Here is an 18149-nt window from a genome sequence, read left to right on the forward strand (position 1 = left end):
CGCCTCGCATAAACAGAAGCGGAAAGGTAACGGACAGGCGCCGTAGGCAGCGCAGGCGTTCTGCAGCGCCGTAGCTGCAGCTGTCGGTCTGTAGTGGTTGTAGCTAGGCGACGGGCGTCAAAATGCAGATAATGGATGTCCCTGTGGTGGTGTATTGGGCAATGCTGCATACATTCCGTTAGTGAACGTTCTCACAATGCTTGTTGGTGGCGGTATGTCATCGCCGAAGGTGAGCAAAAAACATGGCAAACGCCACCACCACCGACGACACCACCATCACGGACACAGCAGTGTCCTCGCCAGCCTGGAATCGTCTCAGGTATGTCAAAGTGGTAGGCGTATTTACCGCGTCTATTTCTGGGATCATCTGTGTACTGCGCAGCCAAGCTATTGCCGGTTTCTAACGCCGAAGTATAGGTGAAAGTGAAAGGTACTGGTTCGCGTAAGAGCAGAAGCATAGCTTCAGTTTCCCATTAGTAGATGCGTTCGCGCCCGGGCTTGCGAAATTCAGCATGACGTTTTATATTGTTTCCCCCGCCACTGTAGCACACAAGTAAATATAGTGCCGGATATCATATATCAATTTCTCTTTACCGCTGTGGTTTGAGGCTTACGGTGGTTTAGCCATTGTAGTACAGACACAGGCTACTTGATGTTGGTTTGTGTGTTGCAGAGATGCTTTGTATTGTCCTAAACTCAGTGGTTTGTGTGATGTGATAAGTGGCAGAACTGAACTTTTCTCGACCCGAGGGTACGATGGAGCTTTTCCAGAGCGAAAGTGCTGCCGGGACGCCTTTGTGTTGGGCTGGCGCAAAACAGTGCCGCGGTTCCTCACGCTTCGCTTGCGACCAAGGCCGTATCTTGGCCACAGTGGATTCAATACGCGCGCATTCGCGCGCAGGCGAAAATAACTGCAGAGACACAAAGATCTTGGCCGCCCTCCAAAAGCGCTGCTTTGGTTAATCGCTCGCTCGCCTCTGGCTCGCTGGAGATAATTAGGTAGGCGGAGAGTGTGGATGGGGCAACACAGACGCAAGACTGCCGCAAAACGCTGTGGAGGTGGATTGTTCGTTGCACCTTGACCCGGCCGCTCTCACGAGTCGTCGTTATGGTGTCTGAAGTAGCACATATACAGGTAGTACACTACTCAGAAGAGGGGTCAGCGCTTGGCGCGGTAGCGTGTGTACGCCTTTATTTGCCCCTGGAGATAGCACACCGATCTTCCCTAGCGATAGCTAGTCGTAACCCCGAAAGCCAGCGCTCTATACCGCTACTGTATCGTGCCTGAATTACGCGGAGCAGGTAATGCTGTGTGGCTGATAGGAATAGCTAGGAAGTGCGTCCTGTTGGAAGCAAGCTTCGTGGCCCTGACAGCTGAGTGCTGGACTCAAGCCAGTGAAAACGGGCTTGGCATTGTAGACATATGCTGGGAACGTGCCTGCAATATCTAGATCTACTTCCTTTTGGAACTAGCTTCCCTCTTTGGCTTTTGTAGGTGAAGCACGTGTGGTTGGAAGAAAGTTGGTGTGTGGCATATGCATGGTTTTCCTGTGGTACCACCATGCTCTTTAAAATGCAGAGACGACTTTTTGGTGAGCTTTGTTTCAGAGGCTTGCAGCAGGCTTCGGGTTGCTGGTGCGTAGAGCCTTGTGTGTTGCAACTGCGGATTTGTTTTGAGCTGACTTGCTTTGAGTGGCGGTCAGGTTACTTTGCCGGTTCACATTGTACTGTTTCTGCACTTCTTTAAAGTATGTTTTGCTGTTCATTTGTCATACTGGGGACAAAAGTTTCCGGGACGCGAGTTCTAGGTAAAACGTTTATTGTAGCTTCACCTCGCTACCCAGTCGCCTGATATTATATGAAGGCATAAATGCTTCTTCCTCTCTTCACAATATCCGGCTACTGGGTAGTGAGGTGGAGCTGCACTAAACGTTTTACCTAGAATTTGCGTCCCGGAAACTTTTGTCCCCATTTCGAGCTTAATTGTCTGCAGTGAGTAATTGAGAGCCCCTTCTAATAACATAATCATTAACACCTCTTTTTGGGCTAGATGGTGCGTACTTGAATTAGAGAAAAACTAGGCACAACGCGCTTGTGTCTCGTCTTCGTTCTCCTCTTGTGGTGTGCATGGTTTGGCGCTAGTTTTTCTCTAACATAATTCTGTGAACAGAGCATTGGTTTCATTGTGTTCACTGAATCGGGCATTAAAATGTTTTTCTAAAGTGTTTTTAGTGGTATAGTTCGCATTACTTTGGTGAGCATTGAGTTGCAGCGAAATTGACTTATCCCTGTTTAAAGTAAATTTGCTGAAGACCAGGGAGACAGTGCCGAAATTTTGTGCCATAGTTATGAAGTCTCAGCCAGCTGATAAACGTGTCCCACTGTAGACAAGCACAAAAATGGGAAAAAGCAGGCAAATAGATGAAGCAAGCAGGACACAGCGCTTCTTCAGTCCGATTTTATGGAAGAAGGGCTGTGTGCTTTCTTTAATTCTCTCCGATACCTCTGACATTTGGAGCAGCTGTTGGGCCTCGGAGGGCTATGGACTGTTGCAGTGCAGTCGCCAGTTTCAAATTGCTTTTTCTTTCGACCCATGCCTGTTGTCTTGTTTTAATAAACTAAAGGATGCCTTTCCTTTGTAAACAATTAAAAACTCGGCGCAAGAACAGGTTTCTTTGCTCGGCGCTGACATTGAGCCATCATTTGTCTTTTAGGCCAGTAAGCCGTATGTGTTATATAACAGTGTGCATGGTGCACAAGAGTTTCACGCAGCATTTCTAATGGTGGTATTCTTGGCATTTAACGTGGTATTAAATTTTCATAAATAAATATAATACAAATATAAATGTATGTGGCTTGGAAAAGCAGGAAACACTGCTCTAATTTTAAACTGCATTCATACATCAGTTCATTTCATTGTGTGACTTGAATGCTAATTTAGTAAAATATGGTGTGGGCTTTGAGAATGGTTGAGTAAAACTGCTGCTGAAATTTCCCAAAATGAATAGTCTCATAGTAATGAATACCTTCTTTCATGAATGCATGGAAAAAACCCAGATGGAGGTGTATAAATCCCATCATTGTACAAGATGTGGAATGGACATAGTAGTGGTGCTAAATAAAAAGGACGAAAAGAGAGAAGACAACTAGAGAAGAAGAAATTCAATTATGAGTTTAGTGTTGACAAGTGAATACCACTTGGTGATCAAAGTGGTATGTCTTGTGCATCTATAATGTCTTGTGCATCACTGCAAATAAGAAAATTCACACTGAAAATTAGGTGCCTATACCCCCTCAAGAGGGTGACGAGAAGGCTAAAATAGGAACAATGAAGAGGGTGATGGGTTGAAAAATGATAATGTGCCACTAAAGGAGTACATACACCAGATTTTGGTTGTGCGTTCTTTGAAATCATGCACAAGACATTAGTAAACATTAATGTTACGTGGAGTCTGCCCATTCATGGTAAACAATTTAATTGAATTTCTTCTCTTGTTTTCCGGTTTCAACAGTCAAGCACAGGCTGTGACGTCATTTGTAGTGTGGTGCATACAAAACGATAATATTATGCCTGCTTGTTCATTTGCTGGCATTCCAGCTCTGGAGCAGGCTGGCATAAGAGTTGCAGAAAAATAAAACAGCAAAGCAGCAATTGCAGTTTTTTTATGCTTCATGTGACCCAAGCTAAACTTTGAAGCCATGGCCACTTATCAGCTCTTTAAACCGAAACTGAAGCATCATGAGAGAAGAAATCGAATTATAAGTTATTTACAGGTTTTAGGCGAATTTCATGTGTATGATCCATGTGTGCATGGTCACATGATCCATGTACTATACTTGTCTTGCACACTGGCCAGATAAAAATTAGAACAAAAAATTTGTGTGGATTGGAGTGTAAACATGAGTTTCAGGATATTTAAACCAAAACTAAAAATAAATCGACATGAGCAGGATCTATTATACACATAAAGAACAAGCAGTGGTTTATTAGAATGAGACCGAGTGGATACTAAAAGAAAAAAAAGGTAAGGGCAGTGAAGGGCCAGGTAGATCAATGAGCTTAGTAAATATGGTGAAATACAAGATAACCAAAAATGCTCTAGCCGTTTTGGATGTCTCATCACGAGAGTGAATACTGATAAGGAAATAACTGCCTCATGTGCTGAAGAAGTGGTAAAGATGGAAGTAGGAACTTTGACTTTGACAAATACACATGCATTGCTTTTCCACAGCACTCACAGCTTGAGCAGTGGCAGAGAGAAATGGAGGTGACGTATCATCTTATACGGGGTTATCTCCTCTTTGACTTGTGGACTCAATGTGTGTGTCAGCAGCCGAACCAGGCCGCAGAATATATCAGGCGTTTTGGAATAATGCTGTGATTTACAATGCCAGGCATTAGTTCCAAAAGTTCTGCTTGGGAGATTAACCTCTTTACAACACACCTCGCAGTCATCATACGCACATCCTGAATGATGAGATTCTGAATGCAGCCATTGTTGAGGACAGTAGCTAAACATTTAGCTAGCTTGCCTTATGCTTCCAGGTTTCTGATGAAACCTTCAGACTTTACCTGCATCATAGTGGCTCGAGTGTTGAGGCATTTGAGTTGAATAAGTGGGTACCCTAAGCACTGTCGATTGCCAGCAAGCAGCGACGAGTGACGACTGCCTGTTTGTCATAGCTTCTCCAGCAAACTCCTCCTCCACTGCAATGCATCCATATTCAATTGAATGTTCAGCAGCGAGGAAGTGTATCCTGTGTGATAGTCCCGAGTGTGCCTGACGCTGGCTGTCGCCACTAGACCCTGTGCCTCACACCGGGGAGCCTCCATTACACTCGCACAAGAGCTTCGTTTCTTTTCACCACTGCTCAAGCTATGACTGCTCTGAAGGTGCAATTCGTGTGTATCAGTCATGGCCAGCGTTCTTGCGCACACCCCAAGCCTTTTTCTAGCCCACGAGGCAGTCATTTGCATACCAGTGTTCATTTTTCTAATTCGACATCAAAAGCAGCAAGATCTTTTTTTGTTAACAAGTAGTAATGAAATAGTGTAATAATTGGAGGTTGTTAATGGAGCACTTTTCCTGCAGTGAGCTTAGCTAAGCTGATAATGATGATACTCTTGTTTCTGCTTGAGTTGTTTTTTGAAACCACTTGCTTTGTAAACAAATATACAACAACAGATTTCTCCATTTCTGGCAGGAATGCAGTGTGATAACTGAAAGAGAGTCTTACTTTTGTTCACGGTTGACATTTGAGATACAAAATATGCAGGCACAAAAACTGTGGCAGTTTGGCAAAACACAGCTGAAAACATGTTCGGCCGTTGGTTCAGCTACGTTTTTTGTGTGGGCACTCTGTCTTAGTCGCTGCACTAGGGTAGAAGACAGTTTATTTCTGTAATTATGTGGTTAGTGCGGAAAGCTCGCTTGATGGAGGTATTTCATGTCGCTAGACTGTTAAAAATCGTACAGGCACACAATGCAACATTGTATTTTTTGGCATTGTCTTGTCTATGTTGATGCCCATGTCTGTGCCACTATGTTGCACTGTTGCTTATGTTAGTGCCTCATGCGTCTTGCATTGCTGATGAACACCATTCGCATATTCCAGCATCAAATCCTGGAGAGGGTGAAGAATGACCGGGTGATAGTGACCGGCCCGGACGAAGACCGCCGCCGGAGAACCATCATCGTGGAAAGACGCAAGGGCTCCTTTGGATTTACGCTGCAGGTGGGGCTTCTTGCGCTGTGTTTTGTTTAGAGAACAGCCTCGTGCCATGATCATGGCAGCGTGTGCCATTGTTGAGTCTAACATTGCAAGAAGCTAATTATTTTGTGCAGAGTATGGGAAAAGCTTTAAAGCTTTCTCAGCATTTGTCACCACAGCATAGATTATGTGCACAAGTCTTGCAAGTTTTGCATGGTGATAAACCAGTTGGGTAGAACAGCTGGACAAGCAAGTTGGCAGCTATACTGCAAAGCAATTTTACTGCAACTTAAAGCTGAATATTGCCTTGATATTCAGTATGGACAGCTGGTTCTAAAACCCATCGCTGCTTGCTTTGGAAGTTTGCTATCGTTTGCAGTGTGATCTATGCTCTCTTTAGTCTTAAAGATACTGAAATTATTCTGTCCACCTGTGTATACCTTATGTCTGATTGTCATAGATGTATGGCTACTGCACTTCTATTTTTAAAGGAAGTAACAAACAAAGCCTCTTATGTCATTTCTTTTTTGTTGTTCACAGCGTCATGGTTCGCCACAAGTACATTTTTTTTAAATATATATATATGCATACCGCTTCTGTGCTGTGCAGTGCTGCACATGCTGTAAGGCAGCTGCTGTTGTGCTTCTGTCACTCCAGAGGCTTTGACGAGGAGATTGACAGGCACTATCACCGTCTAAAGCACATGTAGTGCCAAGTGTACAACAGAAGCCGAACAGCTGCTGTAACGACATGCGGAATGGCCTGAAAACTATGGACGTGCACTGTGCATGCTCACTGTTCACATGTTTTCGATTGACATACATCTGTGTTGCTGAGAGCAGTAGAGCTCACATCAGCGGTATTGTGTCCTGCAGACATACGGCATCCACCACAAACGAGATGGAGAAATAGAACTCATCACATATGTTGACTATGTCGAATACGATGGGCCAGCCTTTCGTGCAGGGATGCGCCCAGGTGAGTTTGTGTTTGTACCTTGGGCATGGTGGTGGCGACTACATGCTTCGTTGAAATCTCAGTGGCCATTAGGGCGTTTGCTTTGGAAGTCAGTGCTGGAAGCTGTTAGAGAACGTGAAAGCAGTACAAAATCAAGTGGTCAAGCATTGGAAGTATGAAGCTCATGCCAAGCCCGTATTATTGAATTATTGTTCATATTTAACTGTCAGAATATCCCCTTGAAAATCTCGTGCAAAAGTACAGCAGTGTTGTTTGCATTTACCGAAATCTCGTAAAGCAAACTGTGCACCGTGCGTTGCAAGCCGCGCTTTGTCTAATAGTGCTCCTGTGATCACTTTTCGTGTGCCGAGCCAGTTTGGCTGCACAGCATTGGGCACCTGCTGGCAGCGCTAGTGCTGTAATATTGCGTAACAAGGCTAACGTGGGATGTGCTTGAGGGTGACCTTCGATCTGGCATGCTTATTTTTATCGTGACACTGCTGTCATGTGGGGAAACCGGCGTTCAATGCACTGGGTGTCATGCGCTGATGCCTGGCAAGCTGGCTAAAGGCTTGCAGTGGCTCTCGTGTGGCATGTTTTGCTGCTCACGGCGCCATATAAATAAACTGTACTTTAATTTTAATTGAGATAATAATGCATTAGAAGCCCCACTAAGAATGACTGGGCAAAAATGAAAATCAAGAATGGCTCAGCAAAAATTACAGTAGAATCTCGATAAACTGCAGTCGGTTAAACGGAACCAACGCTTATGTGGAACAAACGCCTCGCATTTGTTTGGTTTTGTATTAACGCAATGTAAAAAAATCTCGTTAATCGGAACAAAAATTTTCCGACCACCTTATAAACGGAACCGAAAATAGGCTCGAAACCGCAACTTGACGTGAACGCGCAGCCCCATCGCGGTGCGCATCACTGCTCCCCCTCCCCCCCTCTTTCCAATTTCCATCTTTGGACGTTTCCAGTGTTCTCGCACACTGCAGCCGCATCGCTTGCTTTCTGTCATGGTGTGGTTGCAGTTGTGTTCAGCTAGGCTTAAGCCTTATATCCGCTGTTGAGCGCCATCTGCGACATTTTGTCGCGAAGTCAGCATCCGATGGCAGCACAGAAGTGACCTCACAATGGCCTTAGTTATAAAAGAAGGTGGAGATAATCAACGACTTCAAGAGTGGTCGCTTCACAAAAACAGTGCTTGCGACGAACTACGCTGTCCCCAAAAGCAGCCTCACGAGGATACTTCAGGACAAGGATAAGGTGCAGCAGGCGTTCTGGACATCACGCTTTGGCCCTCAAAGAAAACGACGGCGGGTGGCCAACCTCGAAGATCTGAAGAAGTGCCTGATGGTTTGGCTGCGGAGAGCCCGCAGTGAAAATATTCCGATCAGCGGGCCACTCGTTCACGCGCAAGCAGAAGAATTTGTTCTGCAGCTCAGCATCGACGGTTTCTCGTGCAGCGAAGGGTGGTTGACGAGATTTAAAGATCGGATTGGCATAGTGTGTCGTGCCATTACAGGGGAGGCTGCCGCTGCAGACACGACAGCATGTGGGGACCAGCGAGCAATACGGCTCCCCAAAATTCAGCAGAAGTGAGCAGCCTCTCTAGTATGGGTGGCGCCATCCAAAGAAAACGGTTGCGAGAGCTGAAACAAGCAAACATAAAGTCCTTTCTCACAAGTTAATAAATTGCAGTTCCCACTGATTTCCACGCAATTTTTTTATTTCAGTAGTGCTTTGAAAAAAAAAAAGTTCACTGCTTACTGGTTTTGTGCAATAAAGTTTGGGCCCATAGTGTACCGTTCTCTTTATTATATAGATTTTGTACTTGAGATCCGCTTCCGCAGAGACTGATAACTGTGCGCACACCTGCCTTGTCGGGACCAAGCAGCGCGGAACGGATTGCGAAATCCTGAACCTTCTCTTTAAACGAAACTCCTGCTAAACGCAACATATTTTCCCGGTCCCCTGAGGTTCTGTTTAACGAGAGTCCACTGTACCTGTCATGGTTAGTTGGTGGCAGAGTGGAGAGGGACATTCTCCTTTCCACTTGTTGAGGGAAAGGAGGGAGAGGTTGGAAGGTGGCTGCTATGGAAAGAGCCCAGAGGGTTGCTATTGTGGATACTGGAGGTTCTGACGCATTCCTTGTGGTCAACCTGAGGGTGGTTGCCGTGGAAGGTGGAGGGCCAATCAGCCAATGCCATTCAGTTTTTAGTGATTAGTGCCCTAAGCCGTCAACCTTAGCTCTTCAAGCAAGGAGAAAACCTAATGCTAACACATTGTCAACACATTCTGATAGTTGATTGCCCCTGTAATTTTTATTGCATTTATTTTATACCTGTAACAGAATTATCTGCACCTCTTGTGGTTGGCAGTGGCTTCTCCCAAAGCATAGTCCTCTGCGGCTTCGATGCGAAGTGAGCCAGGCCTAGTGACCCCTAGAGAAGGTTGCAGATAATTTTATCTGTTTCCATGTTTAGATATATTGAGCTATAGTCATCCCCTTCAAGTTTGATATATCCGGGATTGACTGTAAATTCTCAGCAAAGCCACCACTGTCACATTAGTGCATGGTGGAAATGACAGCTTGCTGGTACATATGTGTATCCTTTGGGTGGTCATAATAAAACTGCACTTTTTAGGACGGAAGTATTAAATGGTTTGTGAGCTAACACATTTCAGTTCTATAATACGTCTGCCACATTGTGAGAAATTCTACTTATACCATAACCATTATAAAGGTCTCATTGAATGATTTTTAATTGCATGAGTAGTGTGGGTCCGACCAAACCATTTCAGGAGCTACGGCTTGTAGTGACCCTTGTACACATGATTGGGTGTGTAGCATTCTCTGTTCATAGCCTTACCCCGCAAGATTGCTGAAGTTCTGCCTGTAATGTGCAGGCTTATAAATTTGTCATCAAAGAAAGAAAAGGAGTCCCTTAAAAAAATTTTCTTGTGCATTTGGGCTATTTATAATTCCAAATTGTGGTATCATCCACTCCAGTATCAAAGTTGGGACTGAACACTGGCAGTAATGTAAAGAATGGATTGTAAAAGTAATTTTTACGCATAAAATTCACAGATCATGATGATGCGATTTGCATTGCTAGGCTCATTGCAGCTTCTTAAGTGGGTGTGTTGAGATGATCCTCATATGCTCACAATCACGAGCTCCACTGTGTTCTCTTCTGTCTTCGGCCAGTCCACTACATTTTGCTGCATCAGCTAGAAAAATGTGCACCTTTAGGTCTTGATGGCATTGTCGATTTTATTCATGATCATATTCATCGCGGTATTCTAGCTTTTCTTGTGAATACACATACTTTGGTTGATTGACCTCCTCTTAGCATGCTTATTTCACATTATGAGAGGTGACTGCACAAATGTGTTTTAGAATGCAACCTAGTGGAGAACATGTGCCATCATGTAAAAGCTGTGGAGCAGCGCCTGGCATACTTATGTGCGCCACCAAATCTGTTGTCGACTTTTTCTTTGAGTAGCCAGTGTGTGACATATTTGTAGATGTTGGACAGTGCAATTTCAGCCTTTCTTCCCATATGCAGCTAACTTGATTGCATTTGTATTACTCTGTGCAGTAAGTAGGGATCATGCATTTAACGTAAAACAGAGAAAAAGAAGGGCCCTCAAGAGCAGAAACTACAGAGTGCTTGTTGGGAGCCTGAGTGGTAGCCAGCGGAAATGAAACAGATAGCCTAGGGAGTTGGGCAGGAAAGAAAACTATTGGGGGCTCTTGAGGAACTTATGTGCTAGCAAGCAAAAGCATTCTAATTCTATTCTATGTCTATTCTATTCCTTTGCATTTGGTGCAGTTATAAGTACTATAGTTTTATAAAATTCAAGAACAAAGCTGCAAGCGCCCCTCAAAGGAGCCGGCTTCCTCCACCCAATTGCGTCAACCAATTTTTCTCCTTGACCAATTCTCTCCCTCACCCCTTGACCGACCCCCCTTAGACCTGATAGCGTGAAATTGCAGGGGGTGGCAGATGAATGGGGAATGAACACGGCTTCATCAGATTAACTGCGGCTTTGTGAACATCGGTTGACGCCATTGGCTGGAGGGTCTCCTTCGTTCTTGAGTTGTATCCAACAATAGTACTGACTGTACAAGTAAACACATACACACACAAAAATATGAACATACTTCTATAAGTGTCCTATCAGTGTCGCGAGCTTCAAAAGCTCGAGTTTCGACACTTTGCTCTGTGTACCTTGCAACAGAAAAATGCAGGTTAGCCGAGCAGTAGATATCAGATGTGTTGACAGAGGATCGTGTGCTACAAAGTGGGATGGTCTTTTGCCAGTTGATACTGGAGCACCTACCTCTGCTCCACATTTTTCATCTGGCACGTGCAGGTGACGTGATCCTGTCAATAAATGGGCATGACATGGAGCACGTGGACCACAAAAGCCTTGTGCGTTTCATCCAAGGCTGTGCTTCTACTATGCGCATGGTGGTGCTATTTGAGGACTGCGTCCACAAGGTGGAGCTGCACATCCGATACCTGCGCCTCCAGGTACAGCGTGATGTTGATGGAGAGGGAATGGAAGCTTTCTGTTGCGTTTCTGCCTCTACACTTCTCTCGTTACTGTTGTTGCAAGTGAAGAAGATGCTGTGGTAGTTTACAGACCAGAGCAGTTTTGGAATCTCTGCCAGCACTGCTTGTGTTCATGCACGTGAGACATGCCAAAATGCCCTCTGGCACAGAAAAATCTCCACTAGTGCACTTCAGCCCATTGTATCGTAGAATGCAAAGACTCTCCTGCTGTATTTGTCTTGATTCCTGTACTAGTGTGGAGAGTTTGGTCAACTGATGCGTGGCATTTCAGCTGTACCAGCAAGAATTGATGGAGGCACAAGTGAAAGGGGGACACAGGATGACAACTGTAGTCCTGTGCCCTTCTGTCACTTGTCTCTATCTATTTCTGCTGGTTTGTTTCAGATGTGCTTCTTATAATGGGGCATTCATGCCACCATTGAAGCTTTTGTTATGTTGATCATGGTTGCAAAGAGGAGCTACAACTTTGTAAATAAAGTGTCCCAAGAATTTGTGATTTGTGAGCCAGAGACAGTATGAAAGCTGCGTGATGTTTCGTAATTCGTAATATAAAATTTCATCAAAAACTCTCTCAAGAGAAGTGAGGTCTAGTTTTAGTGAGTGAAAGAATGGCAACTTTGAGAGACCTTTTCCAAAGTATTAGTGCCATTTCGGATCCGTTCGCAGCGATTGCAGAGACCGCTAAAAACCACACGCCAAATGCCAATTAGGTCGGCTTCCCCACATAGCACCAGCAGCAGCAGCTGGTCAAACACTAGCTAGTGTGGCTTCCCACATTACAGTGGTGTCGCGTGAAAATGCCACGCCAGAATGAAAACTAGTGCAGTTTTCGCCACCTCCGTCGACGTGAGCACCAGATGGCTACTGGAAGGCTACAACTACTATGCCGTTGGTTCCAGGGTGTCATCGACACTTGCGAGAAGTGCAAGCTGGTGCCGACCGCCTGCCTACCAATTGTTGACATCTCACAATATCTTGTGGCGCTGTTGGCAAGTGCGAGATAAAGCCTCAACACTGGCACAAACACTTGCCGCACCCGCACTAGTCACTGTTGTGGTGAGGGAGGCAAAGCGTGCCGCCTGCCATCCAAGCAGGCACAGCTTGGTGCTTGGCAGTTCGATATATCCATTTTGTGGGAAGTCGCATGCGATATATGGAGTAAGAATTGTATATTTGTCATATTATTTATGAGCAGTTCGATATAGCCAATAATTCGTTATATCCGTGTTCGTTATATAGAGGTTTGGCTGTGTAAAGTGTTCATGTCCTGCATTTTTGTTCTTGCCGCGTTGCCAATTAATGCCGCTAGCCATATGCACTCTACTCTTGCTAATTCAAACTCAAAGGAGATTAAAATTTATTTAAATTGTAAGAAGTTTGAATTATGAGAGTAGCACTGCATTTGCTAAATGGGCCGGCTTTCTCGAGGCAGAGCAGCTCTGCTATCATTATCATCCGCTGGCTCGCTTAAAGTTGTCAGCCTTTTTCCCCTCTCAGCAGAGCATTAAATCAAAATTGCTGATTGTCAGTGTTAACTGATTGAACACTAACATTATGCAGAGGGTCCTCCAGGATAAGATCACGGAGCTCAAGGAGCTCTGCGAGAAAGAGCGGCAGCTGCTGGACAGCTGGCGCGAGAGGGGCATACATGTGCCTGCGGCTGTGACCTGCAATGGCACGCAGCAGCCGAGAGACGGTGGCAGCCAGCCTGGGTCCCATTCAGCCTGGCAGCGCGAAGACGACGCTCTCACCTCAGCCACGCGCATCTTGTCGTCGTCGTTGTGGAACAGGCACAGCTTCAAGATCTCCTCCATGCGTTCTGACCGCAGCTTCAATCAGCTGGCGCCCACTGTCACAGAAGGGTGAGGAAATTGTTATGCTGTCGTATTTTTTTTTTTTGTAAACTGTGAATAGTAACGGTTAAGCTAAGCTGTAACTTGTGAAGGGCACATTTTGCCCACATCTATGAGTATTCGCTTAACTCATGTCAGCATTCGTAATGTGCATTTGCCACCAGCAGTGTTCTCAGAACCTGTTTATCAATCGACAGTAAGGCGAACTGGGGTGAGTTGGTATTGCATTACTCGATTTAACAGTGTAAAAAGCGTCGTACAGGAGCGAAAGAACAACACAAGACCACGTATACTATGTTTCAGTTTTGTGTTTTTGTCTCATTCTTGTTCAGAGTCTTTCGGGCTGTTAGGCCTAGAACTGTTCCTCTATCCTAGCCGTTGAAATGCAAGCTCTAATGTGAGCATCTGCCAAACATTTTTCACTACTTCTAAGGCCTTGTGTGCACATTTGTGCATGGGCCAGCTTGCTGGTATTTGGCACCTTTAGCTCTTCACACCGTTAATGGAGAACATGGGTTTCTGTAACTAAAAAATCTTGGGAATGCCATTCCAGGCCTCTAGGGTACATCAAACCGGGACTTTTTGTTCTGTGACATAGTTGAGTATACAAGGTGTGCACATTGTGTGCTTGCTGCTTGGTAGCTTGTAGTCATGTGTAGTATTTATTTTTGATTACTGTAGTTCCTTTTGTTTTATTGTCGTTTGACCGTATAGAAAAAATAAGTGCACTATCTTAAATTTGTCAACCTTTTAGTAATGTGGAAAGTTACATTGAATGTGGCTGAAAAAAAAAAAAAAAGACACCAAAAAGCTATCTAAGAGCAGCCCTTCTCTTCAAAGCACAGTTGCTGTCAAAGGGCACAAGTTTTAAATTCGTGCCTAAACAAGTTTCTTATCATGCCAGCAATGCTGTATTAACACACAACTGAGACCCCACTATTTTATGTGTTTTACTTTCATTGATCGCACATCAGAAAACAAGGAGAGTGGCGTGCTGTTCATGATTGGAAGCATTGACTTTAAATGTTCCTTCTAAAGGACAGCAAAGGGGGTGCTCAGTTTGATGAATAATAATACAGCGAGTTACAACTGCGTGCACGCAGTACCAACCGTGCACACAGAAGCTAAGTTTTTCCTAGTTGTCTGCACCACTGAATGCAGTGGCAAAGTGATGCCATATCTTCTTGCCCCTCATTGTTGTGCAGGGCAAGCTCAGCGACATCCACAACACACGCGTCGCCCGTCTCGCAGCAGAAGCAATTTGCAACGCTCCCCAAGGCCTCTTCGGCGGCAGCGCGCCGTCAGGCGTCGCGCAGCCTGCCAGCCAGCACTGTTCCTACGCCCAAGGGGTCCTGGGATGGGCTCGAGTCACGCTGCAGCACCGATTTCTCCCGTTGCACGGGCCTCTCGGAGAGCACAGACTTCTCAGAAGCTGGCAGTGTTGAGTCTCGGCCCTCGTCTTCACACCTCTCGGACCATGAAGAGAAGATTCCTCTTGGTGTTCCGCCTCCACCTCCTACGTCTGTAGCAGTTGGTGCAAGCGCGTTACTGCCAAGGGCTGATGGTTTAGATCGTGATGAAGTTACGAGGTTGTGAATGCAGTGTTTTTCTCCCCTGTACTTAATGTAGTTGAAAATGCTTCCATAGCATTGATTCAAAGCAAGTCCTTTGGTTTTGTAGCCATTGAAATTTGACATTTCGCACATCGCTTTCCAGTTTTTCTGGAGTGGGCCCTGATGTACGCAGCAGATGCTTTTCATTTTTGCTGTGTTTTTGTTTGCATCTGGATTTAGTACATCTTGGTGAGGATGGCATGGAAATGGCAAGTGTTTCCAAAGGCTTACTACTGATTATACCAATTGATATGTTGCTTTTCATTTGTGGTTGTCATAACTGCTGTTCTGACTGCTTACGCTCACTGGTACAAAGAGAACTGTCATCTATTAATGGTCACAGTTTTTACTCGTGCATTCTGATGTACTTAATTTAATGAGTAGAAACCAGCATGGAATGTTGATATTGCTTTGATATACAACCTCATGCCTGTCTATTTTATGGAGGTGAATAAGCAAATAACTTGCAATTCAAAATAAATGCAAGGCTGACGTAGGAGGCTGTATGTTGCAGCTAAATGTTAGGCTGTTGCCCTTTTCAGCAACTACTTGTGAGGTTAAGCTGTGCAAAAAACCTTTGAACAAAAAAAAATTTTAATTTACTTCTTCCATAGATCCTAGTCTGATAGTTGGGTACAGGCTTCCACATACTTAGCCTTGTCTGTGTCTGTTACTAGACCCACACAACGAACAAAATACTAGTATGCTGAGCAAGTTCTGACCACACACACCTTGCTAGTTATCTAATGTGCACCACTATAACAAAAATGTGTGCTGTTTTTGTTTTGATGCCACTTTTTATGCAAAATACGCTGTTTGTAAATACCTAAGGTTGCCAACGTATTACGCTAATACGTCAATGTAGACAGGTGTGAATGGTGCGGCCATCATTTTAGGCTCCTTCGTGGAGACCAATGACTACATTTTGTTCACATTTTTGCTGTACAGCCGGCTGCAAATCGTTTCTGTGTAACAAATAATGTTAGTGAATTTTTTCACTGTTGGTATTCAGATCTCAAATGAAGGCAAAAATCAAAGCTTGTGAAGCGATTGTATAAAGTTCACTGTCTTTTTTTATGTGTGTAGATTCTGATCTCCCCCAACAGCACCACTCTTCCAGGCATGCATTGCAGTCAGTTTTATATTTCTACGGTACTAGCGGCGATATGTCACCATTTATCGCATTCTGGAACACACTTTCTTGCTCTTACAGCACTTGCTTTGCATGCACCATCTGCTGTAGTCCTGTGGAGCAGTTCTGCTCATGTCATCAAGGGCACAACAACCTCTAAACAGGCTTTTGCTCCATAATCACCCACTACTTGGAAGTCATTGCCGTTCCCTTTTTTTTTAAACCATTTTGTTCAGATACATGCACTTCTCTTTTTATATGCCACTGGTTACACACAAAATGTATTATTTTGCAACCAGTTTATTCCAGTAAAAAAAAACATGAGACAGTTCATTTCCAGCATTAGCAGTGCACCGTCATTACTTTGTCAGTGCCTATTGTGTTACCACATGCATCGACTCATGCCCTGTCAGGAGGTGAAAGTTGCTGTTGGGTGATTCACAGCAAATGTGCGTCCATAATTATATTACAGTAATGCAGTGCTATATTCAGTTCAGCCGGCATGTGCTGGCAGTTGTCCACCGCATAGGCACTTTGCATTGAAAGTTTGTCACTGATACCATGTTGTGTTATGCACATCGCGGCCATGGTTTTCTACTTCTTCAATACAAGCTAGTGCTCTAACATGGTGGAAATGGGGTTGGCAGTTCATCACTGCCGCAGTGGCATTAATTCTTCAGCATTCTGCGACTTGTTTTTACGCGCTCGCTCTTCCTTGTCTATGCTGCTGCTTGTAAGTGCTTTCCATGGAACATGGTTAACTTGCTGGCATGGGACAGTTCTTTGTTTTTACACTGATTTACACCGCTTGCTTTTCCCTCTGCCTTATTGCTCGTTGTGTTTCATTATGCTTGTTTCCCTTTATGGCTTGTTTAGGTTTACCTAATTCAGTGTGTATGTTCTACCTAGCTGTTCACACCAGCAGGGAAATGTCTGAACAACATTGCTCACTTGTGTTTCCATTCTAAGGTAGCCGCTTCCATGCAGAAGCACACAAGTTGGAGGAACTTAGAAGAGATTTCATTGCCCCTGCTTGGCTTCAGTTGTGCTTTCACTTACTGTGCTTGCCATGGGTTCCTAAGCTTATGTTTTAGTGCATAACTAGGTTGAAGAAAAGACTGAATTCTGCTGGTCAGTGTAGTACTAAGTGCTGCTTTTGAACCTTTCGTCTACTTTTCGAGTTTGTATCGCTGCACCCACTTGCTAGCGTGAGTCCCGTCCTGTGTGTTTAGGATTTTACATCATTTTTCATGTGATAAGAGTTGTATACATATCTATTTACATTTCCGTTAATATTTATATTTAGAAGAGCTTATTTTGTGTGTTGTCTTGTCATGTCTGCTTGGCCACAATGTTTTGCTTTGCTTCTTTAAGCCTTTTGTTGACTAGCTAGTATGACACTCTTGGAGATGTCATACTGGTGCAAGTTCGCTGTTTTTGATATCTGAGAAGTTCATTTGTCTTTTGACATTATTTTAATCGTTGCTTACTGAATAAATTTCATTGCTCTGCGTACTGTTACATCTTAGTATATTTCTAGATCCTGCACAACTTCTTTTCATGCTTTTGTGTGCACAAAGTATCTAGTCCTGCATTGCTAGTAGTGTTTCATGATATTAGTGGTATCTTATACGCCTATAGATGTCTTAGTACACTGTACGACACTACGGCTCAAAGAGAACTGCGCTTTACTGGTGCTGTTTCTTTCAATTCTCATTCCAAACCGTAATGCTGAAGCTTTTCAGCATATTGAAAGCCAGTATACCTCACTTGAGAAGAGATCAAGGAAAATGGCACGGGTAGTTACCTGCCTTTCATAAATGGCGTGGAGAATTTGTTTTGGGCCGAGTGGCTCTTTTTATGCAGCTTAATTTATCAATATATTGAAGTGTGAATGCATATTACCATTGAAGGTTTGAAAGGTCACAGTACTTGCAATGTGCACTGATGCTGAGCACATTTTTATTACTTTTGTTGGTATCAGTTAATAAATAATTCTGGAAACATTTGCTCTCGTTTTGCATGTCATTGGGCATTTCACTCGCACCTTTTGCATCGGTTAATTCTGCTGCTTTTTTTGTGGAAAAATGCTAATTTGTGTGCATGACTTCAATTACATGCCAAGTTTGATGTGTCAATGTGACAGTACAACTGGTACCCGCAGTCGCAAGAGTGATGCTTTGGCACTAATAAGAGCATGCACATGGCCTAACTTGCAGCTAAAGCATTTTTCATGTGTAGGTTACCAAGATACAAAACCTGAAAACACTTTCTCAGAACTAGCGCTAAA

General features: G+C 44.2%; 1 protein-coding gene across 2 annotated transcripts; it reads left to right on the top strand.

The window, feature by feature from the left end:
• The first annotated feature begins 14 nt into the window (after nucleotides 1-14).
• Nucleotides 15-17868, top strand: LOC144124981 (uncharacterized). 2 transcript variants are annotated; one of them, XM_077657977.1, is made up of 6 exons: nucleotides 15-319; nucleotides 5617-5736; nucleotides 6588-6690; nucleotides 11059-11219; nucleotides 12822-13123; nucleotides 14320-17868. In XM_077657977.1, exons 1-6 carry the CDS (start codon nucleotides 197-199, stop codon nucleotides 14708-14710), a joined length of 1200 nt encoding a protein of 399 aa, XP_077514103.1. In that variant the 5' UTR covers nucleotides 15-196; the 3' UTR covers nucleotides 14711-17868. The 2 variants fall into 2 exon arrangements, with proteins under 2 accessions (XP_077514103.1, XP_077514104.1); XM_077657978.1 differs by lacking the exon at nucleotides 15-319 and adding an exon at nucleotides 994-1135.
• Nucleotides 17869-18149: the final 281 nt, after the last annotated feature.

This window comes from Amblyomma americanum, chromosome 3 (assembly GCF_052857255.1).
Source record: "Amblyomma americanum isolate KBUSLIRL-KWMA chromosome 3, ASM5285725v1, whole genome shotgun sequence".
NCBI lineage: Eukaryota > Metazoa > Arthropoda > Arachnida > Ixodida > Ixodidae > Amblyomma > Amblyomma americanum.